General features: G+C 45.0%; 1 protein-coding gene across 5 annotated transcripts in view; it reads right to left on the bottom strand.

The window, feature by feature from the left end:
* Positions 1-18097, bottom strand: part of GATAD1 (GATA zinc finger domain containing 1) — a 170415-nt gene that overhangs the window by 41071 nt on the left and 111247 nt on the right. For all 5 annotated transcript variants that reach the window (XM_086941859.1, XM_086941858.1, XM_086941857.1 and 2 more), the window contains one exon: positions 1156-1215. In XM_086941859.1, coding sequence (XP_086797985.1) covers positions 1156-1215 — 60 coding nt within the window. The remainder of the gene's footprint in view (positions 1-1155; positions 1216-18097) is intronic.

The following is an 18097-nucleotide window of genomic DNA, read 5'->3' as shown; positions in this document are numbered from 1 at the left end:
CCTGAGTGGGTTGTAGGCTTAACGCTGTGCAACATTCAGTCCTTTGCCTGATGCTTGTTCTGTAAAATAAAAAGATTTGAAATAAAAATCCTAAAAGAATCTAAGCCTGCATACCAAGGCTCACACACCCATGGAGCGGAGAGAAGCCTGAAGAGGCACAAGGAGTTGGAAATGCTTTGAAAATATATGAACAAAAGCTTGAAAGAGTGGGGAGACAAACGAGCACAAGGAAATAATGTAGAACTGGTACCACAGTTTGGAAAGTATCCATTACATCTTGTCAGAGGCATGTCCTAACTGCCAGAGGGGATGTGGTCGAATAGGTGGTGTGTTATATATATGATGAAACAGCCCAGTGCTTACACCCTTCTGGAATGAGGTGCATGAAGCTTTTAGGGAGTATTTTGGATAGCGCATACCAGCATATCCTAAGGAGACTAACTAGAGGAGTAGTACAATGCAGATGGATCACATCTTACTCGGATATTTTCTTAGGTGGCAAAACCTGCTACAGCGTTGCATTGGAAAACTAAAGAACTCCCCCCATCTTCAAAGTGGCTTATGAGATTTTGCAATATACTGGCTATGTAAAGACTTCTTGGAAATGTAACTAAAGCGTTTTAAATTGAATGCTATATGGAAACCAATGACAGACTGTATACCCAGTGTTGACTTCCCCACCATGACTTCAAGTACTGGACCGGTTTGATTGATTCTCTTGAGGTTTCCTGGTCAACAGAAAAGAATGTATAAGTGGAAAGTTACGTGTTTCATTCAGCTTGAGGAGAGAGTTTTTTTTGTTTGTTTGTTGGACAGACGAGGGAGGGGATTCTTTGTGGGGCAGAGGTAGGTATCTATTCCTTTTTCTCTCGTTTTATGGAATGGTTATTACTGTGACGTGCTTTAACATATGCTCAGTTTACATTGCACCTCAAACCCACCTTGACATTTTTCTCTTAATAGAGGTTTAAAACAAATGTCACCAAACTTAACAGTAAAACATTTAAAGAACAAAAAGACAGCTGGGTAAAAAAATAAATGAATTCATCAAGACTGTTCTACGTTTCTATACTGCATCCTCAATTGGATTAGACTGGTGTGTGCCTCAAATGTTAAATTCCACCGTAGAATAAAAGTGAAGGAATGCATTCATACCTTATAAAAGATGGATTCAGCAGTAATTATGGTCGACACAGATTCTGGAGCTTTGATAGGCTACAAGATAAACATTAACAAGATACATTATTAATAGGTAGTTTTAATCCCCAAAATGAAATTATAAAAAAGAAAAATTATATATATCATTTTTCACTGAAAAACACAAAGGTTAATGTAGGGTTTTGTTTGGTTTGTTTGGTTAATGTAAGGTAATGTTTGGTGAAAAAGTAACATTTTAAATTCTAAAAACCACAGAAATTCACTGGTTCTACTTGTCTCCAGTAGGTAATTATAGAAATAGAAAGTGATTCAAGAAGGTACTGATTGCAATAAAGGCCGACTATAAAATAGAAAAACTAGTAGTAAAATGTGTAAGAAAAAGAAATATTAACTGCCAGAACTCAAGACGAAAATACAAGATTAGGTGTTTTATAAATTATTGATTTACTTGAAAAACTAGAAAACAACACTGACTTAATATTAGTCGAACAGAAAATCCAGAGAGATGACAAAAGGAAGGTATGTGAAAAAGAGATGCATACCGACCATGCAATACAGTCACTGGAACCCAAAACAGAAAATCTTATTTAATAATATTTTTTATAAACAATTAAAAATCAAAGACTCAATGGACAGAAAGGGCTCATTTGCTTCTTTCTCTTGCCCTCCTGGATCTCTCAGTAGCCTTTGCCACCATCCGCCATGACACATGGGTGGAGAGGGTCAGAGGGACGGAATCAAGGAGTTGGTGCCGGAATGGATTTGATCTTTTCTTTTTTTCAAATTTTTTTTGATATTTTCACATTACAATATATGACATATAACATGTATCATCATTTCGCGGCTGATCACGCAGGGGCCCTACAGAGGATAGCCAAAGAGTAATCATGCACCACTTCATATCAACAGCCAGACTGCTGATCTGCAAGGTTCGTCAATATACTTCTTTAGTCCTATGATATTTAAATCGTTGAGTGGTTCTCTTGCTGAGTTTATCAAAGAGTACCATCTGCCATGGATGTGTTATGCATATGAAACCCAACCGACAATTTGGTTAGTCGGCAGTAGGAAGGGTTGAGGCCCACATTAATTCACACACTGGACTTAAAGCAGTAGCATAATGGATGGCAAAAACAGAAATTGAATTCGGAACAAAACTTACAATTCTTGGGGGGATGCTCTCCATCTGGTCCCTGGGACAATGGCCACTCACTATGGATCACTACCTTCTCCAGCACAGACAATGAAAACCCTACACCCCCCCTTAAATGTGGAGTCAAAATATTCCAAACAAAGCTCAGTTGGTAAGTACATACAATACCATTATTTAAATACAGGCTAGAGTCATAGAAAACTCAGATTTGTTTTTTAAGAAAGCAGTGTAATGGATTCCCCTACCCCCAATGTGTTGGAGCACAAGAAAATTAACTGTGATAAATGTTTAACTGATAAGTGTTCCCAGAATTTGAGCATTTTCTGCACAACATAATGAGGTATACATTAGCACCTTTCCCATTTATCAATATTTTGCCTTTCCACTCATATACTATAGAAGGGTCAGGTTCATTCCATTTTTGTGATAAGTCGTCAGAAAGCCATTGTTCCAAAAATAGTACTTGATCAAGTGTTGTCTAACTGATTTCAAGTCCACAGGCAGTCCAGCCATAGCAGTCTTGGCCTCAAGACCAAAGATTGCCCAGTTAGGATATTTAAATCAGTTGTAACCCAATACTATAAATACATTTAGGACATATTTTCTCAATTTCTAACCCAATGTTTACCTTGAGGGTAGGATGAGCTAGGAAACCATTGATTAATTAGTTAGTAATGGGAGGTGATATCGTTGAAGGAATGAACAGTATAAAGATAGTCTCCGATTAGATCCATAAAAAGGAATCCATATTGGAGCATAGTTATGTAATTCCACCTGAGCCGGCTTCCTCAAATTAATTCTCTGCCATATAAGTAATTGAACACTGTACCCGAAACTTTCAAACTTACAAAGTTTGATCAATTCGGAATACATTATCTACCCTGATTCAAAGGACTTCTCTATAGAGAAAAAACAGTTGCTGTATGGTTTTCCATACACATCTTAGATATTTGAAAATAATGTCACTGAGGCTTCTTTAACAAGGTCCCCTAAAGCCTTGAAATCCTTATCTTTCCAGCCTTGACCATTATTGGTTACTTTCTCTGTAACAGAATGTCCCCCCCCTCCCACTCCCCAAACTGGTTTAAGTCCATGTAGCATGAAAACCTTTAACTTCTTAGAAATAAAACATTAAGAACATCTTAAGATAGATGGTCAATGTTTAGAATCAAACCATCTAAAAAACTTTGGGATTTAAGAATATTAATGACAAATCAGTCATCTGTCTGCTTTCTGTCAGATTTTATATTATACATTGATCCATTCCATGCTCATATTCTGTGTTGCTCAATCTCTGAAGGTAACCCATGGAGTCAGCTATATTACAGAGATTGACCTCAGGTAAGGCCAAGCAACATTTTATTAATGTTTGTTATTATTTCTTCTGACTTATATGACTTTTATTGCCCTTTCAAATGAATTTACAGCACAAAGTATTTACTTCGTGGAAAACAGTCTATGAAATGGAGAATTTCTTTTTTAGGATTCATTTTATTGAACAATTAGGAATCAACATCACAAGGTACATCATAGTGCAGATAAATACGTGGTACATTACTTTTACATTCAGATCGGTACATGAGTTCTAGCTTATTAGTTGCTATATCATTTACGGCGACGGTGGGTCATCATGAGTGGGAACTTTCCAGGGGGAGGGGGGCTGGGGGTATAGATATTCCCTCGATATACATTCGAGTCGTTACGGATATGGGACCATATTTGGGGTCACCCCGTGCTACGTATACCGTCTTTTCCCTGAACATGCACCAATCCATTTCTCTTTTTACTGGCCTCTATCGTTGGTGTGTGAACGGCCCCCCATAGCTGTGCGATTTTCCTCTTTGCTACCATAAGACCCAGTGTTACCCATATGGTGCGCTTGCTATTTAGATCTGTGGGCTTCCACACCTTCAGGAGAAATCTCTTGGTTACTGGGCGGATAGTAAGGGAGAGTACTTCGCTGCTGATTTTGTGTATTTTACGCCAGTTCCGTTGGATGTGCTCACACTCCCACAATATATGGATGAAGGCTCCTTCATTACCACAGTGCGTTCTAAAGTGTCCGTCATCCGTTGTCCCCATTTTCACTAGACATGGCCCTGTTATGTATACTCTGTGTAGTATTTTTAACTGGACAAGCCGCAGCCTAGCTGATATAGCCACCTCCCGTGGGGATGCCGTCGCCAATGCCCAGTCCTCATCATCTATGATTATACGGTCTCTTTCCCATTTCTCTCTTGTGCATCGGAGTGGGTAAATGGAGTTTATTGATCAGTTTTTTGTAGGTCAGTGATATGGCCTTTGACGGCAGATAGCCGTCCAACAACCTATCCTTGAGAGGTGAGGATTCGGGAGGAGTGACCCCCTTCTGTTGTTGCGTCCATAATGCATGGTGAACCGGCATGTACCAGAAATGTTCTGTGGTGGCCAAGTCATATTCTTGATTTAAGGAGGCAAACGATTTAACTTCCCCTTTCACCCAGAGGTCCCCTATCTTAGAGATACCTATGAGGTCCCATTTATCGAAACCCTTCGACTTCCACAGGTTCCCAAGTAGTTCCGAATCCCATAGGGGGGGTTGCCAGCGTTAACTTGCACTCCCATCCAAAGCTTCTATTGGTGGCATGCCAGACTTGCACTGAGTGCTTGGTCGGCCCCGTCAGCATTTTGAATACAACACTCTGTTGTAATTTCCTCCTGGTAGCAACCACCGATCCATGGCATAGCCTGGGCCATCTATGCGGCAGTAAGTACAATGGTTGATGACAGCCAAGTGCGCAGCCCAGTAATATGTTCTAAGGTCGGGGAGACCAATTCCACCATCATTCCAGCTGAGGTTGAATTTGGCGTGAGCTATACATGGTTTTCCATTCCACAATAGGTTTCTTCGTAAGCTTTTAATTTCTGGAGAGAACTAGATCAGGAGAGTTTTGCAACACGTATAAAAGGTGGGGCAGAGACATCATTTTAAAAAGCACGCTCTGCCCAGCAACGAAAGCGGGAGCGCTCTACAGCTTACTGTGTCCCGCTTCAACCTTTGCAATGGTGGGAGGTTATATCACGTGAGATCTGCTGTGATGAAATTGCCCAAGTATTTGAAGCCTACTGTCATGACCTGAACTGGGCATCCCCTTGGGAGGCTAGGCGGAGGGCCATTGAGGACGTATAATAAAGATTTACTCCAGTTGATCACATAGCCAGAGTGTCTGCCGAAGGCTGCAAATATATCTAGCACACTTACAAGTGATGCTTTTGGGGAGGCTAAAAAGAGGAGAATGTCATCTGCAAACATTGAAATGAAGTCCTCCCAGGTTTCTGCCCATTGCAGTCCTCGTATCACTGGATCTGTTGTAACGTATCTAGGGCTCTAGTGTAATTTTCCCGATTTATGCCCTTATATAGGTATAACTTATCATATCCTAATAAAGGCATAAGAATCATAACCATATTTAGACATAGCCAATGCAGTCCAAATACGGAATGGCTACTTCCACTAAGCTCCTAGAGTACGAGTTCTTAAAGACAACCAGTCTTCACCAGCCCGGGACTTCCCCCAGCTTCAGTATTGATTTGTCCCAGAACTCCTGGAGCGTGTAAAGAACTTCGAGTTCTTAGGGACATTATTCTGTCCACCCTTACGTCAAACTCGGCACCTTGCAGGTATAAATATGCCACATCTGCCCTAGCAAACACACAGTGGTTTTGGAGCAGATCGACTGAACTACTTGCCCGACGCCCTGCTGTAGAGAGTGCAGAAGGAAGCCGACCCTCCAGCTGAGAGAGATGCTGTCTTTTCTCCTGACGAGAAATCCAGCGCCAGTGTTTCCCTGCTACCCTTGCGGGTTACTGGGAGATAGAGTCCTGAGAGAGAGATACAAGACCTCCTTCATTCTATAACCAAGGTACGGAGCTGATTAGACCCTTAGAGAATTCTTGGATAGATTCTTGGCAGAAACTAGTTAACTCCAGCTACACCTCACTTACTTCTGCCCTTGTACTAGGGCTTATGTTAGGTACACCGGGGTAGGGGTATTTCAGATGCAACAGTTGAGTACTTTTAGTCATTATTTATCATTGTATGTATTTTATCTATTTTATGTATCTTATGGCTTAGAAACCATATTATTCTTTTACGGTATTATTTCATAATACTCTTTTTACTGTACACACTTTACTTCATAGCAAGTATTACGATTGTAGCAATTCACTTCTCTTGCATGAGAAAGAAGACTGCTCAATAAATAACCTTTTTATTGAAAACGCCCGTCTCTCTATACTCCTTATTCTTGGGGGAGCAAAGTTGTCATGTTATATGGTTGTCAGAGACTAATCCCTTCTTGTGTACTCAAGAAAGTTTCTAGTGACCTCTGAGCTAGCTGGCACTCACAATTAAGTCCAACATGTTCAATAGAGACCTAGTCGACCCAAGTCCTACGTCTAAACTATTGTTTATGTTATTCCAATGCGCAGAGCCTATTGGGAATATAGGAACTACACTACAGATCCCTACGAATCCATGATGCCAATGGCTCCAGCGCTAGCGCGAACAGGAGGGGGGTGGGCAGCCCTGACGAGTCCCCCTACTCAGTTGGAATACTACTGGCTTTTTGTTATTGACGACCACTTGGCCTAAGAGCTCAGAGTAGAGGAGCTTGATGTATTGGGTGAAGCGCGGTCCCAAACCCATTTTTGGGAGGACCGTGAAAAGGTATGACCATTTGACAGTGTTGAATGGCATTGTGGCATCAAAGCATACAATTATTGCCGCTTCCTTCCCATCACCCCGTGCACTCTGCGCAGGTTCAGTGCGGTGTTACGTTGAGGCATGAAGCCCGATTGGTCTGGGTGAACCAATCCGTTGATCACTTTGACTAGGCGATTCGTGAGGAGTTTGGATAAAATCTTGGGTTCTGCGTTCAGGAAAGAGATTGACCTATAAGAGGAACAGTCAGTCTTCGGCTTGCCCTCATGTATTGTGACCAGCGTTGCGATCCTCTGGTCCCTTGGAAGTACACCCTGTTCCTTACTTCCCTCATACATCGCTCGTATGTAGGGGGCAAGTCTATCTGGCCTAAGTTTGTAGAGCTTGATCAGTAGGCCATTCGGACCTATGGCCTTCCCCTATCTGAGACTTCTAATTGCTTGGGCTCTCTCATCGTTGGCGAGTTCACTTTCTAGCAATTTTATGTCATCGGCCGAGAGGGTCGGAAGGGTGATGTCCTTGAGCAGTTGTTGAGAATCACTTACCGTGCATGCAGTCTGTGAGCAGTATATCTCACTGTAGTGAGCCGCAAATGTGCTCGCTATCTCCTAATGATCGGTGATTGACTGGCCTTGCCCTGTCAGTCCATTCCCGGCCAAAGTCATCGAGAAAGCGGTCAACAACCAGCTCGCCGCCTTCCTCGAAACCAACAAATCCCTCGACTCCTCACAGTCCGGCTTCCGAGCCAAACACAGCACTGAAACCGCCCTCATCGCAGCAACAGACGACATTCGAACTCTACTGGACAATGGAGACACAGTCGCCCTCATCCTCCTTGACCTCTCCGCAGCCTTCGACACAGTCTGTCATAGCACCCTTTTACAGCGCCTCTGAAACGTCGGAATCCAAGGAAAAGCACTGGAATGGATCACCTCGTTCCTCACCGGAAGAACCCAGAGAGTCCGCCTCCCACCATTCAAGTCAGAGGCCACTGAAGTCATCTGCGGCGTACCACAAGGATCTTCACTCAGCCCCACCCTCTTCAACGTTTACATGAGCCCCCTCGCGGTCATCGCGCGCCAACACAACCTCAACATCATCTCCTACGCTGATGACACTCAACTGATCCTATCGCTCACCAGAGACCCTAACACTGCCAAAACCAACCTACATGAAGGAATGAAAGAAGTAGCCGAGTGGATGAAGCACAGCCGTCTGAAACTGAACTCAGACAAAACTGAAGTCCTCATCTTAGGCACCTCCCCCTCCGCCTGGGATGACTCTTGGTGGCCAGAGGCCCTTGGAAAAGCACCCATCCTGACAGACCACGCACGGAACCTGGGCGTCATCCTGGATTCCTCACTATCGATGAACAGACAAGTCAACGCCGTTTCTTCATCTTGCTTCAACATTCTTCGCATGCTCAAAAAAACATTTCGCTGGATCCCCACCGAAACTAGAAAAACGGTCACCCACGCACTGGTCACGAGCCGCCTGGACTACGGAAACACCTTATACACCGGTACCACCGCAAAACTCCAGAAAAAACTCCAACGCATCCAGAACGCTTCAGCCAGGCTCATACTAGACATCCCGCGTAAAGAACACATCTCTGGTCACCTGAAAAACCTCCACTGGCTCCCCGTCAATAAGAGGATTACGTTGCGCCTCCAAACCCACGCACACAAAGCACTTTACGAACTTGGACCCGAATGCCTCAACACACGACTGTCCTTCTACACCCCCTCCCGCCAGCTACGATCCTTTAACCATGCCCTTGCCACTGTACCTCGCATCAACAAAACCACCATGGGAGGTAGATCCTTCTCCTACCTGGCAGCTAAAACCTGGAACTCACTCCCCACTCACCTTCGCCTTACTCAGAACCACCTAGCATTCAGAAAGCAACTTAAAACTTGGATATTCGACAAGTAACTCCCCACCCTTCTTCAAGCGCCTTGAGACCCTCTGGGTATGTAGCGCGCTATATAAATCTTTTGACTTGACTTGACTAACTCAGACACCAGTCTACTCGCAAGTTCTTTCCTATCTAGCCATGAAATTGATTTCCCCGCCTAGTCTCCAAGATCATATATTCTTTTCCTGTGTCTCCCGTCCTATTGCTTTGGCCCTATCAGTCACTATTGCCTTATAAATATCACTCTTAAGTTGCAGAACATGAAGTTTGTCTGGAGTTATCTCCCCATCGAGTTCTTCCTCCAGCCGGAGGATTTCATCTTCTGCTGCAACCACCTCTTTTAACTTCTCTTTCCGCACTTCGGCTATCTGGGAGAGTGCCTACCCCCTTATTACAGTTTTAAATGCTTCCAACATTATCTGGTGGTAGTGTACAGATTCCTCATTTTCCTGGAAATAGAGCTCCATTGCTTCATGCAGCGCCTTACAGACCTCCAGGTTACGGAGGTGCCAGGGGTTAATGGGCCGACTCTACCCACCCTGTGTTGACCAATAACAAACTGGGCCCATATCGGGCAGTGATCTGAGAGGCCCCGTGCCATATGTCTTACTTCCTGAACGTGTGCAACTTGGTACACTGGTATCAGTAGGTAATAGATTTATGACAAGCTATGCTGTGCCCCTGAGTGGTAGGTGTGCTGGATACTGTCAGGGTGAAAAGGACGCTAAACATTGATCAATCCTAGCTCTAAGAAGTCTGGTAACCATCGGTTCGAGGGGCCTAGCTCTCAGGGTGGGTGAAGGTCCAACGTGCCAGAGACAACAGAATTAAGATCTCCTCCCACTGTCAGGAGGCCGTCTGGGATTGATAGCAGTATAGAGCCCAGGTCTTTGAATGCAAGCCCCTGGAGGCCGGGTGGCACATACATCGTCATTAGGGTCAATGTTTTCCCTTCCTGTGGTCCCGTGATTCCTATGTATCCACCCCATGTATCAGCCCATGTGGAAGCTACTACCATTGGAAAGGAGTTCCTCAGCAGTATTCCCGCTCCCCTCGAGCCAGTGGTAAAGCCAGAGTGTGCGATCAGCTTGTATCCCCACCTATTTAGGGCCTTGCAAGTGTTACCCGCAAAATGCGTTTCTTGGAACAATGCCGCATCCGAGGCGTGTCGCTTAATATGTTGCAATACCACACACCTTTTAACTTTGTCCCCCAGACCATTAACATTCCAGCTCATCAATTTAATACTCTTTTCCCATTGAGTACTCATCAGGACCTACGTGTTCCCAACCATGCATCGCGATGAATCTATGGCACTGTGTCAAAACAAAAAACAATTCAACAGCCCCACCCAACTACCCCCCCCCCCCCCCCACCCCCCCCCCCTGCTTCCTTGCACTCTGGGCTCGAAACTGCCCATAACTCTCTAAATGCAGAGTGCCTGTCGCCCAACGACTAAACTAAAAGAAGAAAACTGGGGGAGAATATGGTGTCCCGTACCTCCCTCCAGTTATAAGGTCCATTAAGTTCCCCAGGTAGTGTTAGGCGGCAGTATCATTACAGTTTACTAGTCCGGAGCCCTCAAGTCTGTGGCTGCCCAAACGGCGTTCTACCTGCTCCTGCATCAGGCAGGCAATGTTTGGTGGTGAGTGGGTGTAGTCTCGGACATCACTCCTGGCTCCAGTTGCAATTGTTCAGCTCGGTCAAGCTCAGCGTCAGCGAGAGTTGTGCTCTGCTGCATCTCTCCAGCCATCTAGCCACTCAGCTGCAGTGTCTGGGAAGTCACAAAAATCGGATTTTTCCTTCAGCTTCCACTCGGAGCAGGGCCGGGAACAGCATCGCGTATTTCAGGCCTTTCTCTCCAAGTGTCTTTTTGACTGCCAGAATTGACTGCCTCTGTCGTTGTACCGCCTGCGTGAAGTTCAGGAAGAAAGTGATTTGAGTTCTCATGCCGGAGCGGCGGTGCTACTCTGGCCATTTGTAGGATAATTTCTCTGTCGTTCAATAGTCTGGCCAGTGTTGGACGTGGGGGGGGCCCCAGGTCTTGGTCTGCCCCTCAGAACCCAGTGGGCTCTTTTGATCACAGAGAGGTTTGATACACCTTATGGATGTAAGTGGGCAGTGTTTAGGTTTTCTACAAAGAGGTCTGTAGCCTGTCCCTCAGCGTTTTCCGGTACCCCGTAAAATGCGCATGTTGTTGCGCCTTGTGCTCCTTTCTTAGTTGTCAAGCTTGCTTTATGCGAATTTCCGGAATGTTTGTAGTTCCGGGACATAATTTTGCAGCTGCGTGGTATCACTCACTAGACTCGTCGTGATCATTTCCAACTGCTTGACCTTTTCCATGTTTGTTGCGAGGTCCGCCCTGATGAGCATCACTTCAGAGGAGAGCGTGTCCATCAGTTGTTCCATGGATGTACATACGCCGGTGACTGCCTCCATGACATCCTTTAATGTAAGTTCCGGGACCTCACCCTCAGCTTCCCTCGTCGGCTTATCTTTAAGTTGCTGCTGCTCAGATAGTGCCACCTTTGGACAGGTATATTGGTCCAATTTGTTGTAATGGGTGACCTTAGTGCCTCTTGCAGTAGACATCATGATCTGGTTTGACTTCGCCTCAGTCCCGAGGCCACATGGCTGGCAACAGCGTTTCTGGGCGAGGTCCATCTTCCACTTGATGGTGGGGGGGGGGGGGGGGGGGGGGGGGGGGGGCTGTACTTAGTTTTCAGTGGGCGCCGTGTTAACCACTACACTTTGTCACGGTAGAGTAGCGCTTGGCGGCATTTGAGTTACGGTTCGTCTCTGGGCCACAAAACCCTCTCCTGTGATGTCCTCAACACTGGTATCTTACCTCCTACCAGTAGGCCGTCATAGCGGATTATGGTCTTGCCAGAGCTTAACTTGATCTTCAGGGATTGGTACCTTTACTACCAGGGCACCCCAGAGTGTACGCTTTATACCACAGGTTCCTCGGTACTGGCCGCCCCCACAGACTGTGGTGCTGCTTTCGGGTCTGGCACATTCCATCGGGGCATTGGCACTCATTAAGTCTGCAGGGGGGGGAGCGTCACCGCGTGAGTTTGGTAAGTACAGTGTGGGGTATTACGGTCTACCTGTCGCCTAAAGTCAGTTCCTCTTCCGCCGATCTTGTCTTGAGTTTTGTGTACTCCAGCCGCCAGTCTCTCGTGTTCCAGGACCATTGCCTTCGATCCTTCGTGGGGTGTGCTCCGCAAATTCCTTACTGTGTGATTCAGGGCACCTCCTTTGGGTTCAGCGTGGCTTGAGGGCTTCCTCAGCCTCCCAGGGGGCCTTTATTTAAATGCAGTCTCCCTACAGCAGCGGTCTTCACCTCCTCGCCATTGCCACCTTGCCAGCAAGATTCCAGAGCTTCAGCAGCTACTTTGAGTTCCATATGCGACGCGGCACCGCCGAGCACAGTCGTACTCACCGATGATCTCACTTGCCGTCCCAGTCGTGTCCGTGAAAGCGCTGACCCGATCGTCAGGGTCCGCAACAGGTTCTAGCCGCCTTCGCCTGCACAATCCCAGGCGTGGCCGTCACTTTAGGTCCCAGCTTCCACGCAGAAGGCAGTTAGCCACGTCTCTATCTTCAGCCCAGCCCTCTGGACCAGTCTGGTCCGGGTTTGGAGTCGTTGTGGTCAGCAGCTCATCAGACTGCCCATTTCCCACTTCGGGGAGCAGATATATGTGCCGGATTGATGCTTTTAGGAAGTGTTGAACGGAGCAACCCTAGCCTGCGTCCATCTTGCTACGCCACGTAGCCACGCCCCCCAATGAAATAGAGAATTGCCTTGAATAAAAATAAGCATTGTGGTAATATCATTTTAATCAGATTAATTTTACGTTCTTAAGTTGTACCTTTTCCTATGTTTTAAACTGCGATACCAAAGGGGATGATGGACGGAGCATTTGAGCACATCAAACACTCACCCCCAGTCAACTGATCTGGGTTTAATCCATTGCTCAAATGCTCCGTCCATTATTCCCTTTGGTATCGCTTTGTTCGCCCTAAGTTGGCAGGGTGTGCCCAGACGTGGGTCCCTTGCTCACTTTGCCACTTGGTTCAAGATAGCCTGGCTGATGAGGGTTATGAACCCGAAACCAGTCCCAGGATGCTTGTTTCCGGTCCAGGGAAGACATGGCTTGCAGTTCAGGCTGGACCGTTCCCAGGAGGCAGAGGGTGAGAATCATTTGCATCTGGCCATGTCTGAACTGGGGTGGTGGAGTGAGCTAAAGAATGATGAAGGATTAAACCCAGATCAGTTGACTGGGGGTGAGTGTTTGATTTGCTCAAACGCTCCGTCCATTATCCCCTTTGGTATCGCTAGGTTTTAAACTGATCAAAAATTTTAGATGGAGGAGGGTGCTGTTTAATTGAATAACTTGCTGATATTTATTGTGTGAATTCCCAAATACAGAATCGGAATCAGTTTACTCTTTACTTTACATTCAGATAGAAAATAGTTAGGAAAAGAGCTCTATTAATTCTATAGCCGTAGAACTTCGAAAATGTACGTATTATGTGAAAAGCCTAGGTTATTTAATCGCCAAACGCTACAAAACATACATGATCTCCCTATAGTTTCATCTTTACTTTTTAAGGAGACAGCTTTACAGCAATCGGTCTCAATTTTGTTTCATTACCTAAGGCTCAATGAATAAAACAAACAATGACAGCGATAAATGGGCAACCCCATCTTGTGTCTCACCAAATATTTTCTTTCCTACCTTACTGTGTAGTGTTAAAGGCATCAGAGCACCATTATACAATCAGGATATTAACCAGATGAGTGGAGTAGTAATTCACATTTTTTCCAAAGTTTTACATTTAATATAAAGAGGGAAAGAAAAATCGGAATCCAAAAATGTTATTCAACTCAACTTATGATTTTCGGTAAAGTATATGTATTGTTTCAAAACAAAAATGTGCTTGGGGTGGCAAGTTTCTGCCCTGTATAGAGCCAGTTTGATCACCACCCATCACACTTCCAACCACAGATGCCAGTCTGGTAGCCAAAATCTTACTCAAAATTGTATTATCAGTGTTTAGGAGTAAGATAGGTCGATATAAACTACATTGTAATGGATTATTACAGAGTTTAAGGAAAATACAGAGCAACCCTTCTTTAAAAGAGTCAGAGCTAACACTAGTATTCAAAACAAAGTTATATAACTGGTAAAGAGGAGGGGTTAACACCTCCAAACACATTTTGTAAACCGGATCCAAATCAGTCTGGTCTGGGTGCTCTACCCAAGAACATACTGGTAATTAATTGTCTGTTTATCCTTTCTTCTGAAATAAGCATCTTAAGCCTATCAGATGGTTCACTTGTGATGTGAAGTACACAGAGGTCACTGAAATAAGTTTAGTTGTTCTTTCGACATACTACAGGTTTCTGCATTAAGATCAAAATAGAGCTAGTGAAATACATCAACCACTTGTTAATGGCCTATCTTCAACATTCAACTCCTCTACACTTGCTATTTCTACTTCGGTATTTTTAATCACGTACCTGCTATATTAAGAATTTCCCAATTGCCTTTTCCTCATGATAAATCTGTTGTCTGCAGCTTGATACTAAAATAAAGCTCCTAAAAACCACATATCTCTACCATGATCTCTTGGGAATCCTTATGTGTGGTTGCATTATCTAGATAAATGTTAATTTATGGTCTGTTTCCTATTTTCCACTGATACCCAAGTGCAACACTTACTACAGCCTTAAAGCAATCCAATATTACTTGTGATCTTACAACTGTCAAATATATCTTTTCAAGTACTGGACCTTGAAAATTCATATTATTCGGAATATTGTTAGTTGGTAGTGTCATGCCCAAACTGATTTCTATTATAACCTAAAAATATAGCGGACTTGATTATAATTTGTAATACATGTATATCTGTCTCAAGAAGAAAGAAAGAGAAAAAATATCCTTCATTGAAAGTCTCGGGCTGTTAAATGTAGGTTGTCTCGTACTGGAATATTTCTCTCTTCAAAGGTCTTTCAATTTGTAGCTCTGAATTAATTCTTTGAGGTGCATTTTTATTATTCATCTGGAAGTTTTAACCTTTTTTAATGTTCCCAAAGAACCTTGCAGCGACAGGGTAGCATTAGATCTCCAAAATTAATATGTTGTGGCTATATAGTAAAATACACAGTTGATGGACAGAATGTAGAACAATGTCATACATTCACCCCAGTACAAGGATCTGGGCCTAAATCCATCGTTTTTTTGCACTCCACACCACCCTGGGTTAGACACTGGCTATATGCAAATCAGCTCTGACCCTGTGCCCCATGGGAACAGTCCAGTCCGAACTACCAAGCCATGTCTTTCCCAGACCGGAATCAAGCATCCAAGGACCGGTTCCTGGCTATCAGCCTTCATTCAGCCTGGATAGCTTGACTCCAGTGGTGTGGAGAGCCTGGGACTCACGTCTGAGTATACCCAGCACACTCGGGGTGAAAATTGCAAAAAACACAGTTGATGGACAGAATGTAGAACAATGTCATACATTCACCCCAGTACAAGGATCTGGGCCCAAATCCATCGTTTTTTTGCACTCCACACCACCCTGGGTTAGACACTGGCTATATGGGGGGGAGTTGTCACTTTGTTGAACGAAGTAGTCAACCAAGATCAGAGAGTTTCCAGTTTGTAATGTGGTCAGTTATCCAGCTTCTCTTTGTGTCATATTTAAAAACTTGAAATCCTTGAATGCCAAAAAATAACAGTGTAACTATTATGTGCAGACCCCCCAGGATATAGCGGCATGGATTAGCAAATTTAGCGGCACAAAAATGGAAATTTAGCGGCACAAATATGGAAATTTAGCGGCAATTTTGCGGCATTTTTTTGGCCATTTTTCCTACAACAAACACAGTTATCTTAGTTTTTTTGTTATTTAACAACATGAAGCTATGTATGTATACTAATGTAAGCATTCCTCCATAGAAACACTCTTGATTGTGGGTTTAAGTAATTCCCTTTTCCTACAGCTTGACAGTTACACGCAATGAATGTCTACAATGTAGTGGTAAAGCTCTGGTTTAGGTGTTACTTTTTGTTAAATGCTAATGCCCCATTAAGCCCGGAAAGTTATTCTTTCGTGCTTCTGTGTCCTTCCCGCCCGCCCCAATAAACAACGTAATACAGATGGTGCTGGCACATATGTTGCGCCAGTGCGCTCTCTCAATAGGGCGTTCTCTCCCACCATGCTGATGAGGGAATCTCTTTACATCTGCGCCCACGATGTATCATGGACGCGGGCGCAGAGGTAAAGAAGCTGTCAGGAAGTGGCACTGAGCCCTCGGTGTACACAGACACATCTCTCTGAAGGACCCTGGCACCGAGCCCCCAGTGCCCACAGACAAATCTCTCTGAAGGGCCCTGGCACTGAGCCCCCTGTGCCCACAGACAAATCTCTCTGAAGTGCCCTGGCACGGAGCCCCCGGTGCCCACAAACCCTATCCTGTGAAAGGTCCCTGGCACCACCAACCCGGGTGCCCTACAGAGGGAGTCCATCTGAGGCCCTTCCACCAGGGTTACCCGGTGTTGCCACTCTGACACATCTCTCTGAGCTGAGAAGGAACCTTGGCACGAGTAGGTCCCGGGAGCCCCTGTGTCCCATGGTGGATACTGTTACTGTTACTTTTGTACAAAACACGACTTATTATTATTAGTCGCGTCCCCGCGGGTGTCAAGTGTACCCACCCCCCCCCCCCCATCCCCGCAGCCGTCTCCTGCACAAACAAGGCTTTCTGCAACTTTATTTGTCTCTCTCAGCTCTTTTCATCCCACAAAATTTGATCGGAATTTAGAGGTGGGCAGGTGGACAGACGGACAGATGGATAAGTGGTTGCCTAGGGGATGGATAGATGAATGGATAGTTGGGTGTGGTTGGTTTTATGGAATGGTGGATGGGCGTGGTGCTGGGTGGGTGGGCGGAGGGGATGTATAAGCGGGTGGCCAATGGATGAGTGGGTGGATGGAGGAATGGATGTGGATGGATGGATAGGTGGGGTGGTTGGATATACAGATTGCTAGGTGGATGGATGCATGTAACGACATTAAAGCCAGGCCTATTGGTGTTACCAGTGCTTGTTGAATGAGTTCATCTTGCTGGTGACGCAAGGGTCTTTCCGGTTCTTTTCATCCGCCTGTCCCCTCCGCCTGGACTTCTACGTGCATCAATACCCCACCCCCCGAGCCCATATAGCTGTTCCCCTATAGATCTACGATTCTACGGGACCACAAACTTCAACTTCCCATCATTCTGCAAAGCCCCCCATACAAAATACAGAAATTCGCATCCTGTTTCTTCCTTGCCCGAAGCATTTCGGGACAATTAAGTCCATGCCTCAGGGGCATACCTGAAACCCATATAATACCAACACTTTTCTGTATTATGTAAAATATTACAGTATAACTTTTGATGCTAAAAAAAGTTTAATGTAAACTTATGTTAGAGAATGTATTGCTTAGGTGATGTATGAGGCATTGCAAACAATGTGAATACAACGAACTAAGGTTGTAACTAAGAAATTAAAAATTAAGTATCAGAGAACTTTGTATATTGTTATAAATTGATAGGTTGTTTATTGGTGAACAGTGCACACTCCGTTCGAATACCGGCTTTGAGGGTCCCAAAAACCCAAAATAGCATTTTCCCATCTAACTTAATTTTGAGATTGTGCCACAAGGATGTTAGGAGTGAACCTGACATATGATTACAGAGGCGCTCTTATTTACTCGTAGCAAAGCAGTGATTGTGTCAAGAAAAATAGGTTCAGAGTGGGTTATATGCAACTGGTTTAGAAAACGCAGAGCTGCTCACCGTGCCCAGGTTAACTGCAGCAGGCGGGGTGGCTTCAAGAGCGAGACAGAGGGGGAGGAAGGGGAGAGGTGAAGAGACAGCCATCAGAGAGGGAGAAGAAACAGAGGGGGAGGAAGGGGAGAGGTGAAGAGACAGAAGACCGCCCAGAAACCAGGAGGGCTGTGAACAGGCGCTCAACACCCATTGAGCTCACGGGGCTTCAGCCCCCTCCCCCCCGTCGTGTGTGTCAGCCCGGAGGCAGCTTCGTGGGCTGGCGAGCATCTGATTGCAGCCGCAGCCGAGTACTTACTTAACAGGTCTTTAAAAGACC

This window comes from Lissotriton vulgaris, chromosome 10 (assembly GCF_964263255.1).
Source record: "Lissotriton vulgaris chromosome 10, aLisVul1.2, whole genome shotgun sequence".
Taxonomy (NCBI): domain Eukaryota; kingdom Metazoa; phylum Chordata; class Amphibia; order Caudata; family Salamandridae; genus Lissotriton; species Lissotriton vulgaris.
Note: the sequence above shows the minus strand (reverse complement) of the source record. Positions and strands in the feature narration are given on the sequence as shown.